This window comes from Solanum stenotomum, chromosome 5, assembly GCF_019186545.1.
Source record: "Solanum stenotomum isolate F172 chromosome 5, ASM1918654v1, whole genome shotgun sequence".
NCBI classification, from domain to species: domain Eukaryota; kingdom Viridiplantae; phylum Streptophyta; class Magnoliopsida; order Solanales; family Solanaceae; genus Solanum; species Solanum stenotomum.
The window spans coordinates 20,889,456-20,914,737 of record NC_064286.1 but is presented as its reverse complement, the minus strand read 5'-3'; the positions used below and the strand labels follow the sequence as shown (position 1 = coordinate 20,914,737).

Below are 25,282 nucleotides of genomic sequence, written 5' to 3'. Positions count from 1 at the left end.
AGGAGTTAAGATAAACATGAAGTTAATGTATTGTATGCATTGAATGTGCCTAAAATGTTATAAGTGGCTCTATGTGCTATTATGAATGGTTTCCATGTGTATGATGGTGTATGTGGTTTATATTGTGCCTATGTACTAAATGTTCTTGAAGTTTCTCTAAAAAGGCATGATGCATAGTTTCCAACTAAATGTCCTTTTAAAAGCATGTTTTGCATGGTTATCATACTTAGTGCATTCTTGTACTAACACCATTCTTCTTCATCTTTTACACCAAGTGTAGGTGATGGTGACTAAAGAATCTTTCATAGAAGTGATGAGCTTGGATTACTATTTCCAAGTTCGGGTGTGTCCTTAAAGATTCAAGGACCTTTATGTTAAAGAGTTTCCTTAAGTTCTATGTACTAGATACTAGATAACGATCACCCACACCTAGTATTGGATGAAGTGTGGTTGAGTGTTTATAAAAAAAATGTCGTCGCTGCCGGGGAGTGGTGTTGTTTACAATTCTATTATGGAAGTTTGAGGTTTAATCTTTTTGTGTTATAGTTGAATCGACTTACTTTATTTTGTGTTTGTGTTGGTCTGTGTTTGAACAGATGAGTAAATGAGCGTGAACATGAGTAATGGTAGACAAGTGGGCCACCAAGACGATATTAGAAATCTGAACGATGTGAATGACCCAATTCAATTGGGTGTTGTTGGTGCAATACGTCTACCTCCTATTGATGGGAATGTTGTCTTCCATGTTACTAGCACAATGCTACAACTCTTTTAAATGAAAGGATTATATGAAGGGCTGTCCCAAAAAGACCCCACGAGCATATTCAAAACTTCGTAGACATTTGTGGTCCGTTCTCATTCAAGAACATATCACAAGAATTAGTTTGTCTCTGGTTGTTCCCATTCTCTTTGATGGGTGAAGCCACCAAATGGTTGGCTGAGTTACCGAGGGACTCCATCACCACTTGGGATGAGCTTACCACATCGTTCCATGTGATATTCTTTCCCCCGTCAAAGATGATGACGTTCAAAGATAGCATCCAATGTTTCAAACTCTTGGAAGGTGAACCAATCCACGAAACGTGGCTGAGATTTAAGAAGTTGGTACTTCAATGTCCGACTCACGGAATGCCAAACCACATATTGTTACAATATTTCTATAGGAGTCTTCACTTAATGAACAAATGAGTTGTTGATCAACTTGTTTCCGGAGGTATAATGCAACAACCCTATGAAGTAGCGTCTCAACTCCTTGATGGCATGACCAAGATCAATAGAGCATGGTACACTCGTGAGGAGCAAGTGTCTCCTCTCACTTTTAGGATGACTAAAGAGAAAATCAAGAAGGATCAAGAGAGAGACCAAAATATGGCCAAAATGATAGCCCAACTTGATTTATTGTCGAAAAATATGATGGGTAGTGGGTTGAAGAGTGTAAATGTTGTAGGTGTTGGTGGAGCAAATCCCAAAGAAGCACAATTTGAGGCGTTGTACAATTAGGAAGTAAACTTCCTTGCAAATCAAGGAGGAGGATTTCGTTCAAACTATCCAAGGCAATGTGGAAATCCTGGTTGGAATAGAGATGACGGATGGAGAGATTGTGATAGGGAATGGCGTGACTGTAATGCTGCTTGGAAGAAAATGGATGGTGAAAAGGAAAGATGCATCCCACCACATGAACGCCAAAAACGTAATGAGCAAAGAGCTGACCTAGAGAACTTCCGTGCGGAAGACATGCTTTCACGCATTCTCAATAAGGTTGAAGGGTCGGACAACGTATTGAAAGATATGAAGGAAGACGTCTCAACTCTCAATCAGACGTTAACTTCTCAATCAGTCTCTAATAAACAATTGGAGATCCAAATAGGTCAAATTTCACCTCATTTGAACCCAAGGCCAAAAGAAGGGTTGCCTAGTGACACAACCGTCAACCCCAAAAATGAAGCTTGATTTGGTATTTAGATTGTGCCACGACATTAAATAAGGTACTTCTTGGGAGACAGCCTAAGTTTTTGATGTTTTAAAATGTTGTTTTTGAATAACAAGTTTTTATTTTACAGGTTGAAAAGTGAAAGTGTTGGAAAAAGGGTAATATGCGAGCTAAAAGTCCAAACGGCGACAAACCAAACAGGTCGGCGTCCCCGATTTGGACCACCATTTGAACCACCTAGCTTGATGGGGGATTCTATAAAACTTGGCGAGCCAAAAGCTCTGTCGGCAACTTGTTGAACTGGTCGGCGAGCCTGACTTTGTTCGTCGTTTGAACCCCCAAATTGCTGGGAGTTCTGTAAAACTCAGCGAGCCAAAATACCACTTGGCGCATTGCCGAGTGGGTCGCCCAACACGACTTATACCGCCAATTGGCGCACGAACAGAATGATTTTAAAGGCCAAACGGTTTAAACTTTCAAAATCCTTTCACTTTCCTACTTTTTAACTCCTGCATTCTCTCATCCGATATTAGTTCTTTAGTATTTTTGCATTTTACTCTCGTTTTATTGGAATCTTTGCTCGGGGGTGGAATTTGGATTTCTTTCCCGCCTAGATTTTCAAATCTATTTCGGCATAAAAGGTTGGTGTTCCGAACCGCGAACTTAATGGTAGTTGAAATCAAATGCTTGTGATGTTTTGTTGATGAATATCATTGGGTAATGTAGTTGAATCATTGTGTGATTGTTTTTTTGCCTAATTTTAAGTGAAATAGTAATTATTCGGCCTTTAATCATGATTTATATGTCTTTGCTTGTTGATATCGAGTTGAAATTGTTGGGTTATGATAATATTATGTTGGGTCTAGCCGGGTGAAGTCTGAGTAACCCCGAATTGTGCTAAATGTCTTATTTTGCCCAATGAGGGAGCGATTGATGTCATTCTTAAGGGCAAAAGACCTCAATTGGCCAATTTTTGCCAAATCGGGGGAAGTCTGAGTACCCTGAGGGCATGGGTAGTATGGATCTTGTTTTAATTTCATAGTGAAATTTTGATTTCGATGGCTGCGGGTTTGATTTTGAAGAGTGGGGTGAAAATCTGGCACGTTGGGCCATTTGGCGAGCTGGGTCGAGCTCGCCGAGTGGTTCGGCGGTTCGCCCAATTTCCCTAAAATGCTGAGTTTTATTCGGTAACTTTTGGCGATACGCTTGAGCTCGCGGAGTTTACTCGACAACTCGCCCAAAGTGCTTCTTGATCGCCTTTTTGCGTCCTTAATTTTTTAAAATACACTGTTAATTTTGGCGAGATACTTTTTGTCGCCGATTGTTGTCACCAATCCGTCGAATGGCCCTGTACATCGCCAAGCAACTTTGAATTTTTGAAATTTTTATTCTGGAACTTTCGGCGAGCCTGGTCTGGCTCACTAAAGTGGTTCGGCGAGTCTTCCTGTAGTTATTTTTCTGATATTTTTCTAAGGATTTTCATGTTATTTTGCAGGCATGGCTAGACCCAAGGTAGAAGGTAGAGATATACCTCCCCAAAAGCGGGCACACATAATTGTTATTAGTGAGGATGCAGCTGCGTCCCGGGCAAATGTGACTAAACTCCCTACAAAGAGAAGCAAAGGTAAGGGCAAGACGCCCGTTGTTGAGACACCAGAGGCCAGCTCAGACAGTGAGGGGGTCTACGAGACACACCTTAACACATCCGTCAGTGTGAAGGAATCACATGATTCTCAGGCTTCCATCTCTGAGCCTGAGGATGACCAGTTACTACAAGCTAGGAGATTAGAGCTTCACTCCAAAACGATGAATGATTCATCTAGGATCCTGGTGCCTCCAACTCCTACCCCTCCAGCTTCAGCTCCAGTGCCTCCTCCAGCACATATAGTAGTACAGGCACCACATGTTCAGGGTCCTCCTCCCCGATCACTCAATCGACTAAAGTCTGAGGGTTTGAGGACCATCTTAGAGAAGAAGAGATTGTTTATCGATGGTGTAGTGGACAAATGGGTAGGTGTGGAACACTATCAAGTTCCACAAGTTTGAGATTTTTACAAAACCCTGAGGTCCCTACATTTGCAATTGGATCTGGGAGTTTTATTCGGCCTTTGGTGAGCTGGTCCCTAAGTGGGAAAAGAAGGTCAGCATGTTCAGGCCGGTTGACTTTGTGATGGTTCGCGGCAAGAAGGTCAAATGCCATTGTTCAGACATCAATGTCGTACTAGGCTACTCAACGGACATTATGCATCAATACATCGACTTGGTCCAAAAGAATACCTTAGAGGATCTGAAGGATTGGATGATACCCCTTATCTCCGATGCCCACCCAAGATGGATAGAGGCAGGTGCTCCCATAGAGAAGAAGGACCTGAATGTTGCTGCTAAATACTGGTTCGGGTTCATCAGTAGCACTATTATGTCATCTCAGAATGAATTCATCCTCAGACACCCGAAGGCAGCCTGTCTAGGGTCCATCATTTCTCATCAGACGCTGAATTTGGGGTTATTGATAGAGGAGGAGATGGCCATGAGGGCCAAGCAGAGATAAACCTCGCTCTCATTTACAATTTCTGATCGTAGAGTTGTGTAAATGGGCCCGTGTTCCTAGAGATGAGAAGACGGATGTGGAGGTGACTCCCACCTCTTCTACTAACATCCGGTGTATTGAGGTCGATTACTTACGGGATGAGGCTGATCAGAAGAGGGCAACACTAGTGGATACGTCCCCGGAGGTTGATGTTGATACATTGACGACAGAGGCAATCATACCCCCTCAGGTTAGTAGGCCTTCAAGTACTTCTCTATCGACTGCTTCTGAAACTCCCAGTTCATCTGTTGCCCCCCTCCCCCTAGATCTTCTCCTACTGTTCCTTCTGCCTCCTGACCTCTTATCACTGAGGTGATGCTTTACAAGAAGGGCCATTTGGCCTAATCTGCCGATGTGCGTGCTTCCCGGGTAGAGGCCGTTGTTCCTGGAATGATAGAGAGGGCTATTTTTGCTGCCTTAGCCCCCATTAGGGTTGAGATAAAAGAGTATGTTGTCTATATTCAGAGCCATAGTTGGCGTTAGATGCCCTTATTGTGAGGGTAGAAGAGTGTGAGAAGGGCCAGGGTGCCACATATGTTGTTATGGCCTTGAAGGCCAACATTGTTGAGCTACACAGAGATGTGGACGAGTTGAAGTCCACTGATATGTCCATGTTCTTTGGCACTGTGGAGATCCCAGATGTCCCGAGCACCGATGTTCCAGCTTGTTCTGATGTGCCTCCGACTACTACCAGAGATGAAACTAGAGCTGATGACGCTGCTGCTGAGTCTGAGTCTAAGACAGATGAGGAGCACCTTGGTATTCATGAGGAGACAGTGTATGAGAATCTGGCCGACTTGGAGGGTACTATGTTTGAGACTTCTAGACAGGCATCACTACGAGACACTTTCATGGTAGGCTCTAGTGGAGCCACGGATGCTGAGATACTGGGCACTAATGTCCCTACAGAGGGAGTGACTGATATGCAGACTTCACCCCAGGCCTAGCCTGGCTGGATGATCTTCTTACCTCCTTTTATGTTCATTTTAAACTGTTTTGGTTTTAGTTGTATTTAAAGACAACTGCATATTTTGTTAGTGGGGTGAGATATTTCCATACCTACCTTTTTTGGGTTGTTTTGTGAATAGTGGCTTGATCTTGATTTTGATTGTGTTTTGTGAATATTGGAGCTTATTGGTTTATATATATCTTGGTTGTTGATAAATTGTGGCCCATAGTAATATTTCGAAATGGTTTTGAACAAAGTTTAAAATTTGTGCCACCTCTTTTGTGTGTGATTGTGGTTATTCTTGTGCAAATTTGAGTGTCGGTTGTGGTCAATATCGATGACTTAAATAGTGCTCTTAATTTAACGAAATGAATGTGCGGCTACGATGAGGCAAACTAAGTTACATAGAAAATATGTGAACTATTAGCATCTCATTATGACTAATCGATTGTTGATTAAGTCTCTTGTGATGAACATTGCACGCTAGCTAGAAAAGTGTGGAGTCTTGTTTGATAATTGTACCAATGCCTTGTGTGGTGAGGTTGTCTTGAACATTGTGTTTGATGACACCTAGAATTTGCCCCGTTGGTCCGATTGATTGAGTGAATCAAGCAATTGAAATGATCTTAGGCAAGAATTTTGAAGAGTGAACCAACTTGACAATATACCTCTTTGTGGCCAACCTTGTGAGATATGTGAACTTTGCTTGACACCTTTTGAGCCTATCCTTTTCTTTGAAGAAACTTGAACAACTTTGACCTATGTATCCCATCACCTATAACATTCATGAAGTATTGGTTCATTTGAATATCCAAGCCTAAGTTGGGGGTGTGGTGAAAAAGAAGGAAAGTCAAGAAGTGTGAAAAATCCCCCTTTGATGGATTGTTTAGAAAAAGATGGAACCCCTCTATGTAAAAAAAAAAAAGAGAAAAAGAAGAAAGAAAAGAAAAAGACTGAAAAAAGAAAAAGTTGTGAAATCAAGTGCGTGAAAATAGTGAAAAAATGGGGTGTCCGGTGATTCATGTTTAGTTGAATAATGGGGTGGATTATGAACATGTTTGAATGTAAAAGAGAAGGAGAAAAAGTGATTTTCAGGCCATACTTCATGAAGGTAGAAGCCACTAAGTCTAAATGACCATACCTTTACACTCAGCCCCAATACAAGCCTTAAAAAGACCTTTGTGATCTTAAGTGAACTGAAACGAATGTTGATTGGAAAATAAGGGCAAGCCTATGGGTGGAGTCATGCATGTGTTCTTCTTTTTAGTGTGAGAGTTGTATATGATTCTGGGACCGTAAATTCTTGAGGAATTTTGTGTGAATGTGGATTCATCTTTGTTGTGAGGGCATTTGAGTACCCTTGTTGAGCTTGAACTTGCATTTGAAGCAACCATTGTGAGCTTGAGTACACTTGATAACGGTGAGTCACAGTTAGAATCTTTGAGTGCACAATTGAGCATTGTATGTGTAGTTTGAACCTTTTGTGTGCATTCATGTTGAATCTTAAGCAGCACTGTTTGTAGAAATCCTTGTTGAACCGATTGATCTTTAGATTACTGGAGGACAAGCAAAAGTTTAAGTTGGGGTGTTGATGAGTCTGAGAGTTCGACTCATTTAGGGATTTGTTTTGATAGTTTTAGTGTCCTCAAATGCCTATTCATGCTCTAAACTGATGTTAAAGTGTTGATTTGCAGCTATGAAAGCTAAGGAGCAAGCCAAGGACACTATCGAGCAAAAAGGAGCAAATAAGCTCAAGAAGTGAAGAAAAGAGATCCTAGTGATCGCCAAAACCACTCGGCGAACCGCCGAGTGGCTCTTTAGCTCGCCCAAAGTTGCAGTGTGCCATCTCTGGGGAAGAACCAATTTGGCGACAAGAATGGGCAGTCGGTGAATCGCTGAACGACTCCGGGACAACAACCTAGATCACCTAAAGTTACAGAACCCTGAAGATAAATGGCCAATGCAAATCGACGATAGACTGGAAAAAAGGGCGGATCGCCGATTGGTTGGGCGAGGCCCGACTTACTTCGCCCAATGGCCTTTTGGGCCAAAAATTAGGCAACTATAAATTGAAATTTAAAATGAAATTTCAAGAGATCCCTTTCGGTTCTAATTCCATGAGTTCGATATTTTAAGTTTTTCTCTCAGTTTTTGAGTTTCCATTATAGACTTTGAAGCATTTGAGGCTTAAACTTTAAGATTTGCAAGTGAGTTTTGGAGTTTATTCAATTTTGACCATTTTAAAGACTTGGGAACCTTTACCCAGATCATGACTAATGTATTTGGTAATCGTTTCTCTATTTTTATGATGTGTAGCTAAAACCCCAATTCTTGGGGTGTGATCATGGATTTATTTGTCTAATTATTTTATGGATATTGTTGTTTAATGATGAAATTGTTGTTTTAATGTGGGTTTAATCATTAGTTGTGTTTTAATCTATGGATTGTAGTTGCAAATGCAATTCTAGTTTAGAGTTCTTGGCTTGCTTGAGAGAGAGGTTTTGGAACCAAAGCTTTTGGTTAATGATTGTAGGTATTGGGTTGATATGGGTTTCGCTCAAGAGAGTGAATCCTAAACTCGATTCTACTTATCTAGCTTGAGAGAGAGTGGATACATTAAGGTTGTGGGTTGTTTATCTTGTTAAGCTTGTCGAGGTTCGAGAGAACTCGCCTGAACCGTAATAGTAGTTCGAGAGAAAACTATTACATTTATAGTCTAGCCTACCCACAATGTTTAAGCAAATTATTGTTAAATTTCAATTACCCATATAGCTTAATTAGCCTAAAATCGATCACATCCCGAGAATTAATCTTAATCTTGTTGAAACCCCTCTTTTCGTATTTGTTTTAGTTGTTAATTGACAAACCAATCCCCCATCAGACATTTGTTGTCACCCCTTTCAATTTAACTATATGTTTTGATAATTTCTGTTCCTACCACCAATTAGATTACATTCATAACTTCATAATTGAATTCAAACTTGTACCGCTCCCTGTAGGTTTGACCCCAACCTTTCATTGGGTTTTATACTAGGATCGACCATACCTAGTATTGGATGAGAGGTGGTTGAGCGTTTATTAGTGACCGACGGACTGTCAGCTTGGCTGACGGTCCGTTCTGTCATTCGTCGTTGGCTGTCAGAGGGTATAAAACTGGGGTCTAAACCATGGACCTGGACCATGGACCGTGTACCTACGGTCCATAGGTCCTGCCGTTGGTCAAGGGTTTTCTGGGAATTCTGGGGGAAAGTTGAGGTGGCCAACCACGGACCCCACCTACAGTCTGTGGTTTGACCTAAAGTCTGTAGGTGGCCTCCGTCGGTGGCACCTACAACTTCTTAAAATCTGAAATTTTTCCTTTCTCCAATCTGGGGAGTTACAATATCTCCCCCTTGGGAACATTCGTCCTTGAATGAAGTCTAAACTAGCTGAATATGGAGGAAAGGAGCCGCAATCCCTACCAGTAAGTAGTGGAAACTAAAATCTGGTTGAACTGAGTTCCAAGAACATGGAAATATGCTGAAATACAAGTACGACCAAAGGAACATGGTACTAAGACTGAATTTACGCACGAGTAAACTGAGAGACTAGAGAGAAAACTTTTATCTCAAGCTGAAATGGAATCGGAAGGAAAGAGGTGAGGATAATTGGCCTTCATGGCTACTTCTGCTTCCTAAGTAGCTCCCAACCAAGTTTGTCAGATCTCATCACCCCTTCATAGGTGATACTTTCAGGAAAACCCAATCATCTATCTCAAACTCTAAGTTCCTTCTCCTTACATCTTCATAAGACTTTTGTCTTAAGTCTATTTTTAATGAGCTGAACTTTTCCTTAGCATAATGAACCAAATCTGGCCCAAATCAAGGCTACTTCACCTACTCATCCACCTTAGGAATACATAAGCGACCATCTCCCCCTTGGGAGAAAACCTCTACTTTCTGTTGATGAATTGCACATTCCAATTGAAGCATTATAAGATCACTATCTTGTTGTTCCTTAACTTCCGCTACTAATGAGGATTCTGATCTATTCTGGATTATCACACCACCATCTGATGTGTTTGTAAGACTAACTCCTAAGCGAGCAAGCTGATGAACATCTTTTGCTAATTCCTTTCTCTCTTCCTTAACATGTGCTACACTACCTTTTAGAGATCATCTTTTTGGCATTTAGGTAAGAGATAAATCGACCTGTAGGCACTGAGCTACTACCCTTCCATTCTAAGACTGGATCATTGGGAAACTGAAATCGAACGGTCCTAGTTCTACAATCGACTGAGGCATAATATGAATGTAACCAATCCATGCCTAGAATTATATCAAAGCCTACCATTTATAACTCTACAAGATCTGTTGAGGTGACTTTCTAAGAGACTGTGAAAGGCAATTTCTGTATACTTGTCTAGCTATAGCTGGGTTACCAACTGGAGTAGAGACTGAGAAGGGTTCTGAAAGAGTTTTTGGACTGACCCCTAAGATTACTGTTACAAAGGGAGTTACAAAAGAAAGAGTAGCCCCTGGATCTAACAATGCAAAAACATCTAAAGAAAGACTCTTAACGTACCAGTGACCATATTACGAGAATCTTCCTGGTCCTGGCGAGCTTGGAGAGCATAGAACTTGTTCTGGCGCTGAACGCCACCGTACCAGATGACATACCCTGCTGAGTTGGGCGACCTACTAGTGTTGTTGGGACTATAGACCGAGCCCTACTATTGTTACCTTTTTCACCCTGCCTGGCAAAAGGGCAATTCTTCACCATGTGACCAGACTGACCACACCCAAATCATCTTTCCTTGCTTGCAAAATACTTGCCCAGATGATTCTTACCACACTTTGGACAAGCTGGTTAGGTCCTATTTCCCGAAACACTCCCCCGAGACTTAGAGCCTGATGCCCTACTATTCTGATCTTATCGAAACTCTGAGTGATTTCCACCACCCGATTTCTGCTGATAGTACTCATACTTCCATGTTCTAGAGTTCTTGTTTTCCTTAGCCATTTCCCTAAGCTTATTTGCCTCAATATGCTGAGCATGAGTCATGAGCCTAGAGATATTCATATCCTTTAACAACATAGCATTCCTGCACTCTGTCTTCACCAAGTCAGATACCCCAAATATAAACTTACTCATTTGTGCCCTTGGATCGACAACCATGTATGGAGCATACCTGGAGAGTTGGGTAAACTTAAGTCCGTACTCTTGGACTGACATTGAACCTTGTCTCAAATTCATAAACTTCTGAGCTTTAGCCTCCCTTAACTCTCTTGAGAAGAACCTGCCAGAAAGCTCCAGTAAAACACTCCCAAGTCACAGGAGTTGCATCCGCACCCCTATTTTCTTTCAACTGAGTGAACCAAATGTGAGCTACATACTTAAGCTTGTAGGATGTCAACTCTACCCTATCATTTCCACTCACTTACATCACTCCAAAGATTTTCTTGACCTTATCAATGAAGTTCAGGGGGTCCTCACCCACTTGCGACCCTAAAAACTCAAGCAGATTCATCCTAACAAAATCCCGTACTCTAGTTGCCACTAATCCACCATTAGTGTTAGTAGGAACTTGAACCTGCTGGTTGTTCTGGTTGTCCACGCTCTGAGCCAAAAGCTGGATAGCATTTTGAAACTCTGCATTTGAAACCTCATGGTCTGGGATTGGAGGAATTGCATTAGCATTGCGTGCATTAGCATTCTGTGGGTAAGCTCTACGAGGAGGCATGATCTGAAACGCATAACAACATATTAGAAATGAGGAAATTGGATCATACCTTACGCACGATAAGAGTAGCAAAGAAAGTGAAGTTTTCCTAAAACACTTTGTAGCCTCCCTCTCATTAGATGTCGTGCACTTCACACCCATGAAAATGAATCTACTTAGTGAGGCTTTCAGACATCCTAGGACTCTTAACCTAATGCTGTAATACTAAGTTTGTCACTCCCCGAGCGTAAATACGAGACCTAGGATCACGAGTGACCCCAAGCTAACCCTGAGCTGGCATATCATAAGCAAACTGAACATATCTATGAAAATATAACTAATGCGGAAGCTAAATTATGAGATAACTGAATGATGGGGAATACCTAATACTAGTTTGAATACATATAAAATTATAAGAGTTTAGTGATACTGAACAATCACTCAAAAACTAAAGCTGAATCTAAACTATGTCTTAAAAAGCCTCCACTACAATTGCTGGGACATGCCCCCAGCTAACCCTAGCAAAACTGAAACTAAAATGAAAGACTAAATCTGAAAACATGTTTATTGTCCTCGAAGTATGATGACTTACCACTGATGTTGTTGAGTATGGATCGGGAACCAATCTACGCGTGATCAGGATGCTGAGAACCTGAACCTACATCATGAAAGGATGTAGCATAGGGTATGCGTCAGGACTTGGAAGGTACTGAGCATGCATGATATGGATAAAAGCTGAACAAACATATAAATTGAGCAAATCATACTGAGTAATGATATAATTTGAACATGATGTAAATACTGAAATATGTTAAAATGAACTGAACTGAATACAATGACCAAGTACACAACATGCTTAGACTGAATACTGAAGTATATCGGAAACCTGGTTAATTGCATTAGAGTCTGACTATCAGAGCTACTAGTAACCGACATAACCACCACGTGAGCTAACCGTGAAGTCCGATGTATACACCCCATCAAATGGCCCGATATACCTTGCTAGAGGTATAAAGGCATGATTGTCGTGAATACTAAAACTGATGCCCACAGAGGGGACTTAACCTACGGGGGCACATAGTTCTGGGACTATAAGGGTACGCTTAAACCCTAGTCCATTCGGTGCTAAGCCTACTCCCAACTGAATATGTATATGACGCATTATGACTGAAATACTGACATGCTGAATAACTCAAAATACTGACATGCGAAAAAATGAGAATGTAACAATTATATATTGATAATGTGACATTCGAAAACTGAAACATGTATATCTGTTTAACTAACCTAACATGTGTAATTCATGAACTAAGAGAATCTACACAAGTAGAGTTCTGAGTTTCATGCAAAGAACTAAGCAACGATTCCATGAAAACATGATTAGGAATACTTTAACAGCTAAATCACAACCAATATCTAAGGTTTTAGAAGCCCTAGGGCTAAGCAAGATATAGCGAATCAAGAATCTAAATGAATTCTAGGGACCTAATGGATGGAAGGAATCCACTAGTGAAATTCCACATACTTGGTGTTGAATTTTACGGAGAAATCTTTCGATTTTGGGGAGGAACTGAAGAAAATCTGTTGCGTTCTTGGAGGGGTTTGAGTATCCTCTTTCTCCTCTTTTGATCTAAGCTTGGTGAATTCTAGTGAATAATGGTTTAGGGTAAAATTTTACTAGAATAATAGGCTAAAACTGACCAAAACGAAGTAGTTTAGGGATAAAATAATTAGGAAAAGACCCAACTACCCCTAAACTAAAAGATCGACTAGGTGACCGATGGACTTGACCGACGGACCGTAGGTCGGCTGACAGTCCATCCTGTCAGTCATCGTTGTCTGTTAGAGGGCTAAAAGCTGGGTTCTGAACCGTGGATCGTGATCCCACCTACAGTCTGTAGGTCATGCATTTAGTCAAGGGTTTTCTGGGAATTCTGGGGGAAGGTTGAGGTGGCCAACCACAGACCCCACTTACGATCCGTGGTTCGACCTACGGTCCATAAGTGGCCTCCATCGAGGGCACCTGCAACTTTTTAAAATCTAAAAATTTTCCATTCTCGAATTTGGGGTGTTACAGTAAAGGTAATTTATAAGACTTAGTTATATGGTCTAAATGATATAATATAGGCATAGAAAGAACAGGAAAAGACACAAAAGTCTCTAACTTAAATTTTTTGGAGGGGATCTATGACTCAACCAACGGTTCGTAGAAACTTCTACGGACTGTCCTGTTCAATTGTAGAACATACTACTTGAGACCAACAATTCTGATGAGTTCCACGAATTACTTCTATGGGTTGTCAACCGTTCTACAACTCGAAGATCTTATCCATAGAACCCAATTACCCACAAATCCTCCAAGTCCAAAAAAAACTTCCACAAGCACTTCCTACGAACCGTAGGAGTTCTGTAGATTCGTAGGTCCATTCGTAGGGCATGAGGTACCCAAAATAACCAACACTGGAACTCACCCTAAAGGCACTTGCTACAAACCATAGAGGTTTATCTTGAAATTTTCCAAAATCTCAATCAACTTCTACGACGTCCTTCTACGATCCTTAAAGCCATCTACGAACCATAGATATGCCTCGTAAAACCTGCACCAACAACTCAAAATCTGCAACTTCTTTCCAAACTCAACTTATCAAATTTTGAAGTATTACAATGTGTTTGCTACTTCACTTCAAAGATGGTGATACAAATAGGTTGTTTTTAAGAAATAATCTGGGTTGCCTTAGTCGAGGAAATCTAATCAAATGAAACTCTAGATGGCAGGATGGACACAGTTTTCGTTAGTTGAATAATTTAGTTTGTGAAAATTGGTTACTTTTGCGGAAAGCAAAAATTGTAAGCGTTTCACATTTCTCTTTTCACAATTACAATTGTTCTCTCTATAGTATAAAAAAGGTGTAAATATATATATTTTTTAAAATTCTTTCGGTTGCTATTGTTATTAAGTTGTATATGTGTTAACCCTCCCTAGCACCAAAATCATCTCGCTATTTAGAGGTCTATAAAATTTTTTTGTCCACACAAATTTTTACTAGTGTGCAATTTTCTATCTTTTTTATTTTAAAGAAAAACTACCTAAATACACAACTTATTTTACCATATTTTCTAAAATTTCCTATTATTTGAAAAATTTATAAAAATCCTTACTCTCTCTTATTTTCGAATACATCACTTTACATGATGTATCGGTTGGATACATCACTTTACAGGATTTATTGGGACATATGCGATGTATCGAGACGTCGAGCGATGTATCGGTACATTGAGTGATCTATTCGAAACCGAGATGCGATGTATTAGGACGTTGAACGATATCTCTGAAACGAGAACGCGATGTATAAAGACGTTTTGGGATGTATCCAGATTCCACCAAATTTAAGAAATTTTTGTAATTTAAAAAAGTAGGAATAAGAGGTAATAACTTTTAAAAGGATGATATCTCATTTAGCCCATTCAAAAAATACACACTTTATTCAAATTATATTATGATGGACTTCATTTTCTTTCTGCTGTATGTACAATTTTTGTTAAGAATAAGAAAGTTGTGAAGCAGCTCTACCGCAATAGGGGCTACTCGGACACTCTCTTACTCTGTGGAATAAAACCAGGCCGAACGAGTAACCTGAACCGTTGTATCCATATCTTTGCCGGCGATACAGATGCTGCCGACCGCTCGATCACTGTCTCTTGTCCTGTTCCTGGCCGCCTTCATCATCGTTCCGCCTGCGCTTGCTTCCGAGTCCGATCACAAGGTAACAATGTTTCACATATTCTTCATATTAATGGGGAAACCTAATTCTCCTTCATTCTTTGTTTTTCATGGTTGACATTTGTTGAAATTCGATCACTTTCTTCATGTATTGTTCAGATGTATGAGGATATTGATTACTTGTGCGTCATGTTATAATTTCTGAGCCATTATAGTTTTGAGTAGGTATCAATTGGATATATAAATCTTCTATATTCATTCAAAATCCAATTTCATCAAAACTTCTTTTTTAGGCGTTAGATAGTTAGATGTTACTATACAGTTTATCCCGACATGCAGATTTTCTTAAATACCTCCAAGCGAAGTCTTAATGGGAACTGTGAATGAAAGTAAATACCTTTTTCTTCTAAAGCAAGATAATGTGTTAGCTGTACATCTTAACTAACTTACTTCACTCATCTTGGAATTACATTATGCTGATTCTTCACAAGAAATTTATCTTTGTAAGCATTACATCTGTCTGACTGTAACCGACTGAAACCTAGTAGTGAAGTAAAGCTTCTAATAAGTGTTCAGAATGATTGTCTGTGCATGCAGTAGCTTAGGCAGGATTTTGTGCAAACAATGTCGATCTATTGTCAAAATGCAATTTGTATACATGTTTGGATTTGAAGCAATGGGGTTTTAGCGGTAAACTTCTTAACCGGAGTTGATGTTTACTTTGTTTTATTTTCCAAGTTGTATAGGACTACTGTATATGCATATTTGGGAAATATTATTTACGTCCTGGTTAAAGGTGTCTCCTCCACTGTGTGATGGATAGGGGGATTTGACGATGATCCATAATTACCAGTTGCTAAAATTTGAGGAAAACCACTGAAATGAAGAAAATGTGAGGTTTTTTAACAAAATCTAATGCGTCCTAAACGGTCCGCGACGACTTTTCAGCCTCTATGACTTTACTGGTTATTCTGGATAAGGGACACTGTCAACTCCATTTTGATCTTATCATGTTATTTTTGCCTTCTAAGTAAGTACTTATGATAAAGGCACGTTGAATGTTAGTAAAGTTTAGGCGATGCCACTAAATTTGCATGGTTAGAGGAGGTACAACTTATTAGAAGGAAAAATCCTAAAAGTTGAAATCTTCTAGTCGGATTAGTTTGCTTCATACAGTTGGTTGTAGAGGTGCTCAAAGTTTATTTATTTATTTTTTGAGAACCTTGATGTTTGGGCCAGCTTGGTTAAAATCTGGGAGCATTCTATACGCTTTGTGTTTTCTTCAGGTAATTTTCTTATTATCCCCCTCATGAAGATCTTTCAATTTCTCAAAGTACTCCCTAAACCCATTTCTAGTATTCAAAAGAGTGTCTTTTTCCCGTAAATATAAAAATGATAGGAGGATTGTATACATGCAAACTTAGCGATATTTTATAATTTTTTTATAGCAATGGTGTTCAGGCAGTGTGCACGCACCTTGACTATTCCACTGGGTGCCTACTACCTCTGTAGAAAAGGTACTACGTAATCTGACACTAAGACAGACTAAGGCAGATGGGAAAATGTCACCTTGTATTTTTTGTCTCTGCTGCGATTTAAACCTGGTCGCCCATGGTTTTCACCTTCTTCCTGGATTGCTAGGCCAAACCCTTGGGTGCAAAGAACATGATAATCGGTAAAGAAAAGTTCTTTTTGCAGACATACAAAAGCTGCAGACAATTCTCGAAATAACGTACAGAAGGAAAAAAGTTAGCATGAAAAGGGCTGCTCGCTGGCAATGGTATTTCACATAAAGTTATTTTTTTTGCTAAATGGCAATATTGCTGGATAGCAGCATATTGTGGAGGTGCATTTTTCTCATGATAATTACCACACCACTGTCCCATTCTTCACTGGGTGATTATATTTTAATGACCATACCTGCTAATTTGAACATATGCCCTTTATTCTACAGTGTAATAGAGTGTTTTTGGGAATTTGTGACATATACAGTTGTTAACCTTTTCACCGGTCCGGCAAATGGATTAAGTGTATTATAATAAAAATTATTGGATCATTTCAGTTGCTTTTCCTCTGTATAGCTGGAAAAACATCTCTACTGGAGAGTGACTAGCTTAACACTAATGAGGCTGACTCAGTCTCACATGCACTCTCCTTATCTCTTAATATTTTAATTCATATTCTCTCTCTGAAGAAGGTATATGATTTTTTTCTTCATCAAAAAGAAGGTATATGATCTATTGTTCAGAAGGCATAATGGTTCTTTTCACACTTCATTCTATTGATCTATTCTATTGCTTGTTTCTGTCAATTGGACTATTGTAGTATGATGCGTTTAAAACTTTGTGATTTCTGTTCTCCCTTTAGTTTGACTATCTTTGCACGGGTGTTTGTAAGATATTAATCCTATCTTGTTTTTTTAGCTTATGTTTTTCTGCAATACAGGTTTGCCTACTTCCTTGCTCCATGGTTTGTTCTTTTCTGCTAATACTGGGAGAAGATACATCTCTTAGAAAGTTACCTTCTCAAAAAAAAGAAGAAAGTAAATCTCTTAGAATATAGAAAATATATGTTCTGGAAACTTTGCTAAGTATTAATGAATGCACCAGTAAAGTGAACAAATCAGTACACCTACTTATATTTTCTTGACCAACTATTTTTCATATGAAATTGCTTTTCTCTGACCACTATGCTTTCTTCAACAGTATCAAGCAGATGACCCGGTTACCCTCTGGGTAAATAAAGTTGGGCCATATAATAACCCACAGGAAACATACAACTATTACAGCCTTCCATTCTGTCATGCATCTGGTAATACTCACAAATGGGGTGGCCTTGGTGAAGTTTTAGGTGGAAATGAGCTTATCGATAGTCAGATTGACCTAAGGTTTCAAAGTATGTGAATCTCTTTTGATTTGAAATACTACCTTTCTTTTTCTTGTTTAATTTGAGTTGCATGGCTGGGCTAAGGGTCTATCGACTATCAGAAATAACCTCTCTACCTTTACAAAGTAGTGAAGGTAGGGTTAAGGTTTACATACACACCACCCTCCCCAAATCCCACTTGTGGGATTACGCCTGGTATGTTGTTATTTAGTTGACATGGACTATTCTAATTTGATAGAAAATGTGGACAAGGGTAGCATTTGTGAGCTTGAGCTTGATGAGACGAAGGTTAAGCAATTCAAGGATGCTATTGAAAACAATTACTGGTTTGAATTCTTCATTGGTACGTTACAAATTTTGTTCTTTTTGATATATTTTAACATTATATAGCTAATGGTAATATTGAGTTTTGTCTGCACCATAGCGCAAAACTTCCAATAAAATTTTGGAGTGAGATGGCATATAAAACATATTGCACAATCAAAGTTGTCAAAGATTGGAATTTTTTCAAGTTAGCAATCCTATTATTCCAACATTGATCATAAGTATTTTGTTAATTTATTTTGGTAGAAGTCCGTGAAATATTCCAATAAGTACATCTTTGGTTCTGTCATATGTTACATCGTGCACTAAGTATTGTTGCTGATCTACATTTATAATAATCTAGGGATGGTTTTCATGGAAACGAAATAAAGAAAGATCATAGATGGTTTTACAGATAGGTGATTGGTGTAACGTATATCCTGCTAAAATTTTGTTATGAATTACCAAATTAGAATGTTAATTATCTCCTAAAGCTTTTTGATGGGTACTGGAAAGTTAATTTAGCTTTGTTTGTCTTCTCTTTAGTAAAGAATTGAGATTGATTTTAAAATCGTTTCGGGATTTTTAAGCAAGATAGCAGTCACAAATTTTGTTGTAGACTGCAAACAAATATAAGTTACTTTGTCAAAGAGGTAGGTGTTGCTTGGAAATGGTACAACATCATGCATAAAATCTTAGAATACCTAGGATCTATGTAATTATGGTTTTAGCTTGTAACTTTTTGGAGGTAGCCAGCATACTTGAAGAATACAACTTTAACTTTATCAAAAAAAAAAATCTTAGAATACTGTCCTATTCAACATAGACACTAGGCTATAGGATGGTCTCAAAATGCTTACATTGGACCAAAAATGCATTACAAAATATGAACATTGCTCAGTTTCCCAAGAGCTTTACATTCTATCCCAAGGTCACACAATTTGATGATCAAGGGTTTACTCAAAGGGCAAGATTTCATCCATGAATTTCTATGTTTGTATGATATGTTTCTCTATAAAAAGGACAATGCATGAAGTAATGTAGGCGTACTTCATTTCATGATATAAAGGTATTCTTGAGATGCACTTATGCTTGAAGCTTGGTGAGTGACAGGTTAAGCAATAGTTGGCACATCAGTACAGGTACCAAGGTACTAAGGCGAGCACATGGCTTCTGTATAAGAGAGTACTTCACCAATTAGTAAATATTGATTGAAAAATAATATCTTAATTGCTTGGTAACGTTATTGATGAACCTGTTAGTGACTGGAAGTAGGAAATTAGAAATTATAATACTATAAGATTGGTCATTAAATCTAGATTAGTAATTAAAAACTGCAACTTGGAAAAATTAAAAATGAATTTCAAAAATTGACATGGGTTTTTCTACATATTTTAATTAAAATTGCAGCTTTTCAATTTCTTTGTTCAATTGTGTTCCTATAGTTATTGCTGTGGAGAGAATGTGATATGTTTTTAATTTTCGATGGAACCTTTGCTCTCCAACGGAGGAGATATGTTTCTTTTGCTTATGAAGTGACATTGGTGAAACTTCAGCTGTTTGTGGTTTTAACGTCTTAAGAGATGGATTTCTTTAGCAACATCTTCTGGCATATTATAAAGTCTCCTTCCTTCTTCCCTTTTTTATATGCAACATCCCTATTGAATTCATGTTGACTTTGCTTTTCTTCACTTGTGCCTCACTGTTTTATTGTTCTGTTGACTGTCTTATAGAAGGATTATTTATTTTACCTTCTAATTTTCCATTTTGCTTGTTTTGACTATTATCTTCTTTTGTCTCCGGTCGAATGCCTTTTTCCAGATGACCTGCCTTTATGGGGTATGTGCTCTCTAAGCTTTCTCTCCTTCTCTTGCAAATTTCATTTTCTTACTTGATGTATGGGTAAGTGGTTCTACTTTGTGCTTTATTTTGGTGTTTTAGGTTTTGTTGGTGAGCTACATACTGACAGAAACAGTGATAACAAGCATGTGCTTTACACACATAAGAATATTAATATTAAATACAACAAGGACCAGGTTAGTGTCTTTGTTTATTTCACCTATGTGGCCTGTCTGCATACTGATGTGCCTGGTTTCTTTCTTGCAGATCATTCATGTTAATCTCTCTCAGGAGAGCCCAAAGCCTTTGGAAGCTGGGAGAACATTGGACATGACATATTCTGTTAAATGGGAACCTACCAATATCAGTTTTGCTCATCGTTTTGATGTATACTTGGACTACCCATTTTTTGAGCATCAGGTGGGTTTTAGTTTGAGGCATTATTTCTTTAAGCAAACTTACTATACCTTTTTTGTTTTGTATCACTAGATCTAGATCAATGTAAAGTTGTAAAATCCTCATGTGTTCAATGTGGCATAGAAAAATTCCTTATTGTGCTTGAGTTTCGTATTGGTTATAATTGTAATATTCACTCTGCAGATCCATTGGTTCTCCATATTTAATTCTTTCATGATGGTCATCTTCCTTACTGGTTTGGTGTCTATGATTTTGATGCGGACACTGAGGAATGATTATGCCAAGTATGCTCGGGAAGATGATGATCTCGAAACCCTGGTAAAGACTTGATGCTGAAGAACCTTGTGTTTAACTAAGGCTTGAATAGGCTTTCTGTCCTAAAACGTTAATGTTATTGTCTCAGGAAAGAGATGTTAGTGAAGAGTCTGGTTGGAAACTTGTTCATGGGGATGTGTTTCGGTCTCCTCATTATCTGGCGCTAATTTCAGCTCTTGTTGGTACTGGGGCACAACTTGCACTGCTTGTTCTCCTTGTCATTCTGTTGGCAATTGTGGGGACATTATATGTTGGGTATGCCGGAGCACTTGACATTATTTTTTAAAATTCTAACAGCATGTATACATTTCCGAATTCAAATACATCAACCCATGTGCCTAGCACATGCTATCTATTTGCCTTAGCCGAAATTGCATCTGCCCAACACTTTAGAATATTTCAGCCTGCTTCCAACACTTAGTTTTATTCCTTCAATTCTGCCAACTCGTGCCAACACTTGAATCAACTTTGTCTTGCCATCGTCAAGTCCCACATCCTTGGCTTGTCAAGCCAACACACTGCCTTTCCTTGCCGATGCCACTGCTCACACATACGCCTGTGTTTGCCTTTGCACGTCCTAGCTGCCTTGCCAACACTCGAGCATCTTGAACACTTTGCTGCACACCAAGACTTCGCCGCACAACTGCAGTATTTAACCCACACACATGCCAAGCCCAATGCCCAAATCCTTGCCATGCCAGTCCGACGTTGCTTAGTTAGACTAGGGGTCTAACACTATCCAACCTATTGATGATTCCTGTTGGGACAGGAAATAATGACATCATACATGTTGGAAGTGCATCAAGCACATAATTAATCAGAGTCAGTCTTATCCCTAGTGAAAGGTACTGAGACTGCCACCTTGCTATCCTCTTCTCACACTTCTCAATCACCCCATTCCAGATTTCCATAGACTTGGATTTTGCCCCCAAAGACATAGCCAAGTATGTGGTTGGGAGGACACCCACTTCACCTCCAAGACTGTTGTTATGCTTTTCTAGTACCATTTATTTTAACTAACTCCATGTATATACTATGTTGACAGAATTATCAGCTTAAACTGCATTGTTTTTCTTATTTTTGGGTGGGGGAAGGGGAGGAAAGCTTAAATGTCATGTGCATATTATATTTTTGCAGGAGAGGAGCTATTGTCACAACTTTCATAGTGTGCTATGCTTTGACATCATTCATTTCGGGCTATGTTAGTGGTGCAATGTACTCACGGAATGGTGGTATGTGCTCTTACTTATCTATATCTATGCATACAAGCCACTACTTTTGCCAGACGTCTTCTTTATGGCTTGCCATTTTTGGTTCATCTGACTAAGAAAGTACAGATGAACAGAATATTTTGCCTTCATGTTTGTTAGTATATACTGTAGACATTTCTGGTACCAACATTATCTGGGTGCATAGCTTTTATTCCCTTGTATTATCAGGTTTACTCTGTGTCTATATATGGATATACACACAGAGAGTATATAAAGTATTTCATTTGGTTTACTATGTATATATTTTCTTAAAGCTTGTTACTCTGTCTGAATGTCTACATAAAAGTGTCATGGTGTTTGGTTCCTGGTTGCAGGGAAAAGCTGGATCAAATCAATGATTCTTACAGCGTCACTTTTCCCATTTTTGTGCTCTGGGATTGGCTTTATTCTGAACACAATTGCAATATTTTATGGGTCTCTAGCAGCCATTCCCTTTGGTACAATGGTAGTTGTCTTTGTCATCTGGGCCTTCATTTCCTTCCCCCTGGCTCTTCTTGGTACTGTTTTTGGGAGAAACTGGAGTGGCGCTCCAAACAATCCATGCCGTGTCAAGACCATACCTCGGCCTATTCCCGAGAAGAAGTGGTATCTGACACCATCTGTAGTTTCCTTGATGGGAGGATTGCTGCCATTTGGAAGCATATTTATTGAGATGTATTTTGTCTTCACCTCCTTCTGGAATTACAAGGTAAAGTCTAACCTTCTGCGAGGTTTGTAAACACTGAGTCACTTGGTATAACAAACTGAAGGGGAAGAATTGACAGAAATAGATACAAAGAACTTGAATACAATCCTTCAATTGATTAGGAATTCTTTCTAATGAATATGAATGTGAAACGATTCATGGATTTGAAATACAATGAGGGGTCCTCCTCCCTTTGATCAGACTGTTTGCTTGTTCGTTTCAGCTAGTTCGTAGTTTTTCATCTGCCACCCCACTGATAAGGAGTAATTGGGTAATTGAAAGGGGAATCCGTTAAATATTGAGAACCTTCTTAATGGTGGGGGTAATTTTAGCCACATAGTATAATGGAGGATAGATGTGACCATTATATTAAAGTAGAGGGGGTAAAATTGTCCCTTTATTAAAATGTCCTGGAGAATAACTGGAAAAGATTACATAGGATGATGACAAGTTCATTGCTTCTGGACAGGCAGATAATACATTCCTTTAGGTGTATTCAGTTTATTTATTGTACCTACAGATTTTTTTTTTTTTTTTTTTTTTTTTTTTGTGCTTTTGCACATTTTGTTTGTCTAACTCTTCATCAGATGCTCCTATTTCATTACATTCCTTCCCTCCCCGAGTATGGAGGGCAAAGAAAAGGGGGAGAGGATCATCCTTTTTTCATCCTTGGTTAGTATGGGAAGAGGACAGACAAGCTAAGGGATTTCAACCTACTCCTTTTATAGCATGATATGTTGTAATTTGCAGTTGTCAACTTTTTAAATTGAAGAAGAATATATGAAGTAATAAAGCCTTTTATTAGGTAGTGGCGTTATGCAATTTTTCTGTGAAGCTGCTGGGCTTTTGCAAAATTTGAAGTCATTGCTAATCTCTTATATTGTGTTCTTTTGCAGGTATACTATGTGTATGGATTTATGCTTCTGGTGTTTCTGATCCTCATTATTGTTACTGTCTGCGTGACTATTGTGGGAACATATTTCCTACTAAATGCTGAAAATTATTATTGGCAGTGGACTTCGTTTTCCTCAGCTGCCTCTACCGCTGTCTATGTATACCTGTACTCAGTATATTATTATTATGTGAAGACTAAGATGTCAGGGTTCTTCCAGACCAGCTTCTACTTTGGCTACACACTGATGTTTTGTCTTGGCTTAGGGATTCTCTGCGGTGAGTATATCAGCTCCAGTTTTAAAGACCATTCATGCGATATTGTGTTTGATTAGGATCTGCTTTTCATTTTTAGGAATTTACGTCAACTGTTATATCTGTCTCATTGCTCTGGACAAGGATACATCTGTTAATAAGTTTCTTTCTTTATGTTGCTTGTGAGGAACTACTGCGGCCTTTTATTTTGTTTTATGCTTTTCTAATCAACTACATCATAATGTCATCTATGCTCAGGAGCTGTTGGATTTTTGGGCTCTAATCTATTTGTGAGGAGGATTTATAGAAACATCAAATGTGACTGATTTTCTTTGGAAGGAGAGAGTTCAATGTCCTTATTTACCTGGTCACTGGCTATGAGGTCAAGAAGAGTATCAAGTATCTTCGTGGGGTTATTCAGTCAACTGATGGTAGGTGCCTCTGCCAGGAATCATCGGAGCCTGAAAGTTTTCCTTTTTTCGTTTGGGCTGTAAGAGATTTTTTCTTTTCTTTTGTACTTACAATTAGAAAGATTAGATAGTTTGAGGTATTCAAGGCTAGCTTTTCAGATTGTCATTTAGCAATTTTGGACGCTCTAAAGTAGTAATCCTTCATTTTTATAAATTATTTTACTGCAAATGAATGAGACTCAGGTTAGTTTTTCCGGTTGGTGAGCAAGTTAGAACCATGATTTGGATGGATAATTATACATTGTGCAGGAACTCAGATTTCTATCTTCCATCTCTAATTGATTATCAGATGCTCAAAAAGGTTTTTACTTTTCAGAAGTCCCTGTATACTGGTCATCTGCAATACACACCCCCTTTATTTTTTGTTTGCTCTCGTAGGCTTCACTATGGCGGCGGAGATACACCATTGTTGTTGACCTAGAGTTGTCATTAGACTTTGGTGCGACTCTACATTCGGTTGGTTCCATCGGTTTCACAATAGTTTAACTCAGCATATTTATTACGCGACACAATGATGAATTCACCTTCTATAATCAAGTGTTGAAAAAAGCATGAATAATGCAATATGATATAAGGAATACAAATCAATTTACATTTCCACCATTTAAATAAATAAAGTTTCGTAGATTTCAAAACATAATTTATATTGATGCGTGAATTGGGAGTACTATATCAAGTTATCAACAATCGAGATTGAAATAACTACGCAAGAAAACATCATCACAAACCACAGTCGACAACTATCCATCCTTCTCACTTGCCTGTAGCACCATCAATATGGGCTAGAATCGTTGGGTCGGTTTGGTCTAACTCGTAATCTGATAGGGCTGGGCTAAGGTTTTTGAAGCTTATTTAAGAAAAGAGTATTTTTTAGCTCGGTTTGAATAAGTTTGATTTGTGGAGCTTGAGAAATATGGGTTGGACCAACTCGTGGGCCAAATAAAAATTAATTAAAAAATAAAAAATAAAATAGAGTATCAAAAATACACAAGAGTCCAAACTTAAAATCTATTTAAAGTTTTAAATATTAATATTAATATTCAAATACAAATTATGTTTATA

The 25,282-nt window shown here is 38.8% G+C and overlaps 2 protein-coding genes across 2 annotated transcripts in view; both read left to right on the top strand.

Annotated features, from left to right (window-relative positions):
- Positions 1 to 25,282, top strand: part of LOC125864910 (ras-related protein RABA2a-like) — a 160,741-nt gene that overhangs the window by 17,968 nt on the left and 117,491 nt on the right. The gene's annotated exons all lie outside the window — the stretch shown is intronic.
- LOC125864897 (transmembrane 9 superfamily member 1-like) lies at positions 14,676 to 24,503 on the top strand. The gene is made up of 12 exons (XM_049544999.1): positions 14,676 to 14,931; positions 17,594 to 17,783; positions 18,013 to 18,117; positions 19,899 to 19,916; positions 20,019 to 20,113; positions 20,184 to 20,336; positions 20,517 to 20,651; positions 20,737 to 20,903; positions 21,786 to 21,880; positions 22,234 to 22,607; positions 23,501 to 23,774; positions 24,009 to 24,503. The coding sequence occupies exons 1-12, from the start codon at positions 14,839 to 14,841 to the stop codon at positions 24,074 to 24,076; spliced, it is 1,767 nt and encodes a 588-aa protein (XP_049400956.1). The 5' UTR covers positions 14,676 to 14,838; the 3' UTR covers positions 24,077 to 24,503.

Bases quoted from the DNA above. Each gene is read 5' to 3' on its own strand.
- LOC125864897 (XM_049544999.1), top strand. From the start codon at position 14,839: ATGCTGCCGACCGCTCGATCACTGTCTCTTGTCCTGTTCCTGGCCGCC. The intron at 20,114-20,183 runs GTTAGTGTCTTT...TCTTTCTTGCAG, and splicing joins TTAAATACAACAAGGACCAG to ATCATTCATGTTAATCTCTC. The intron at 20,337-20,516 runs GTGGGTTTTAGT...TTCACTCTGCAG, and splicing joins ACCCATTTTTTGAGCATCAG to ATCCATTGGTTCTCCATATT.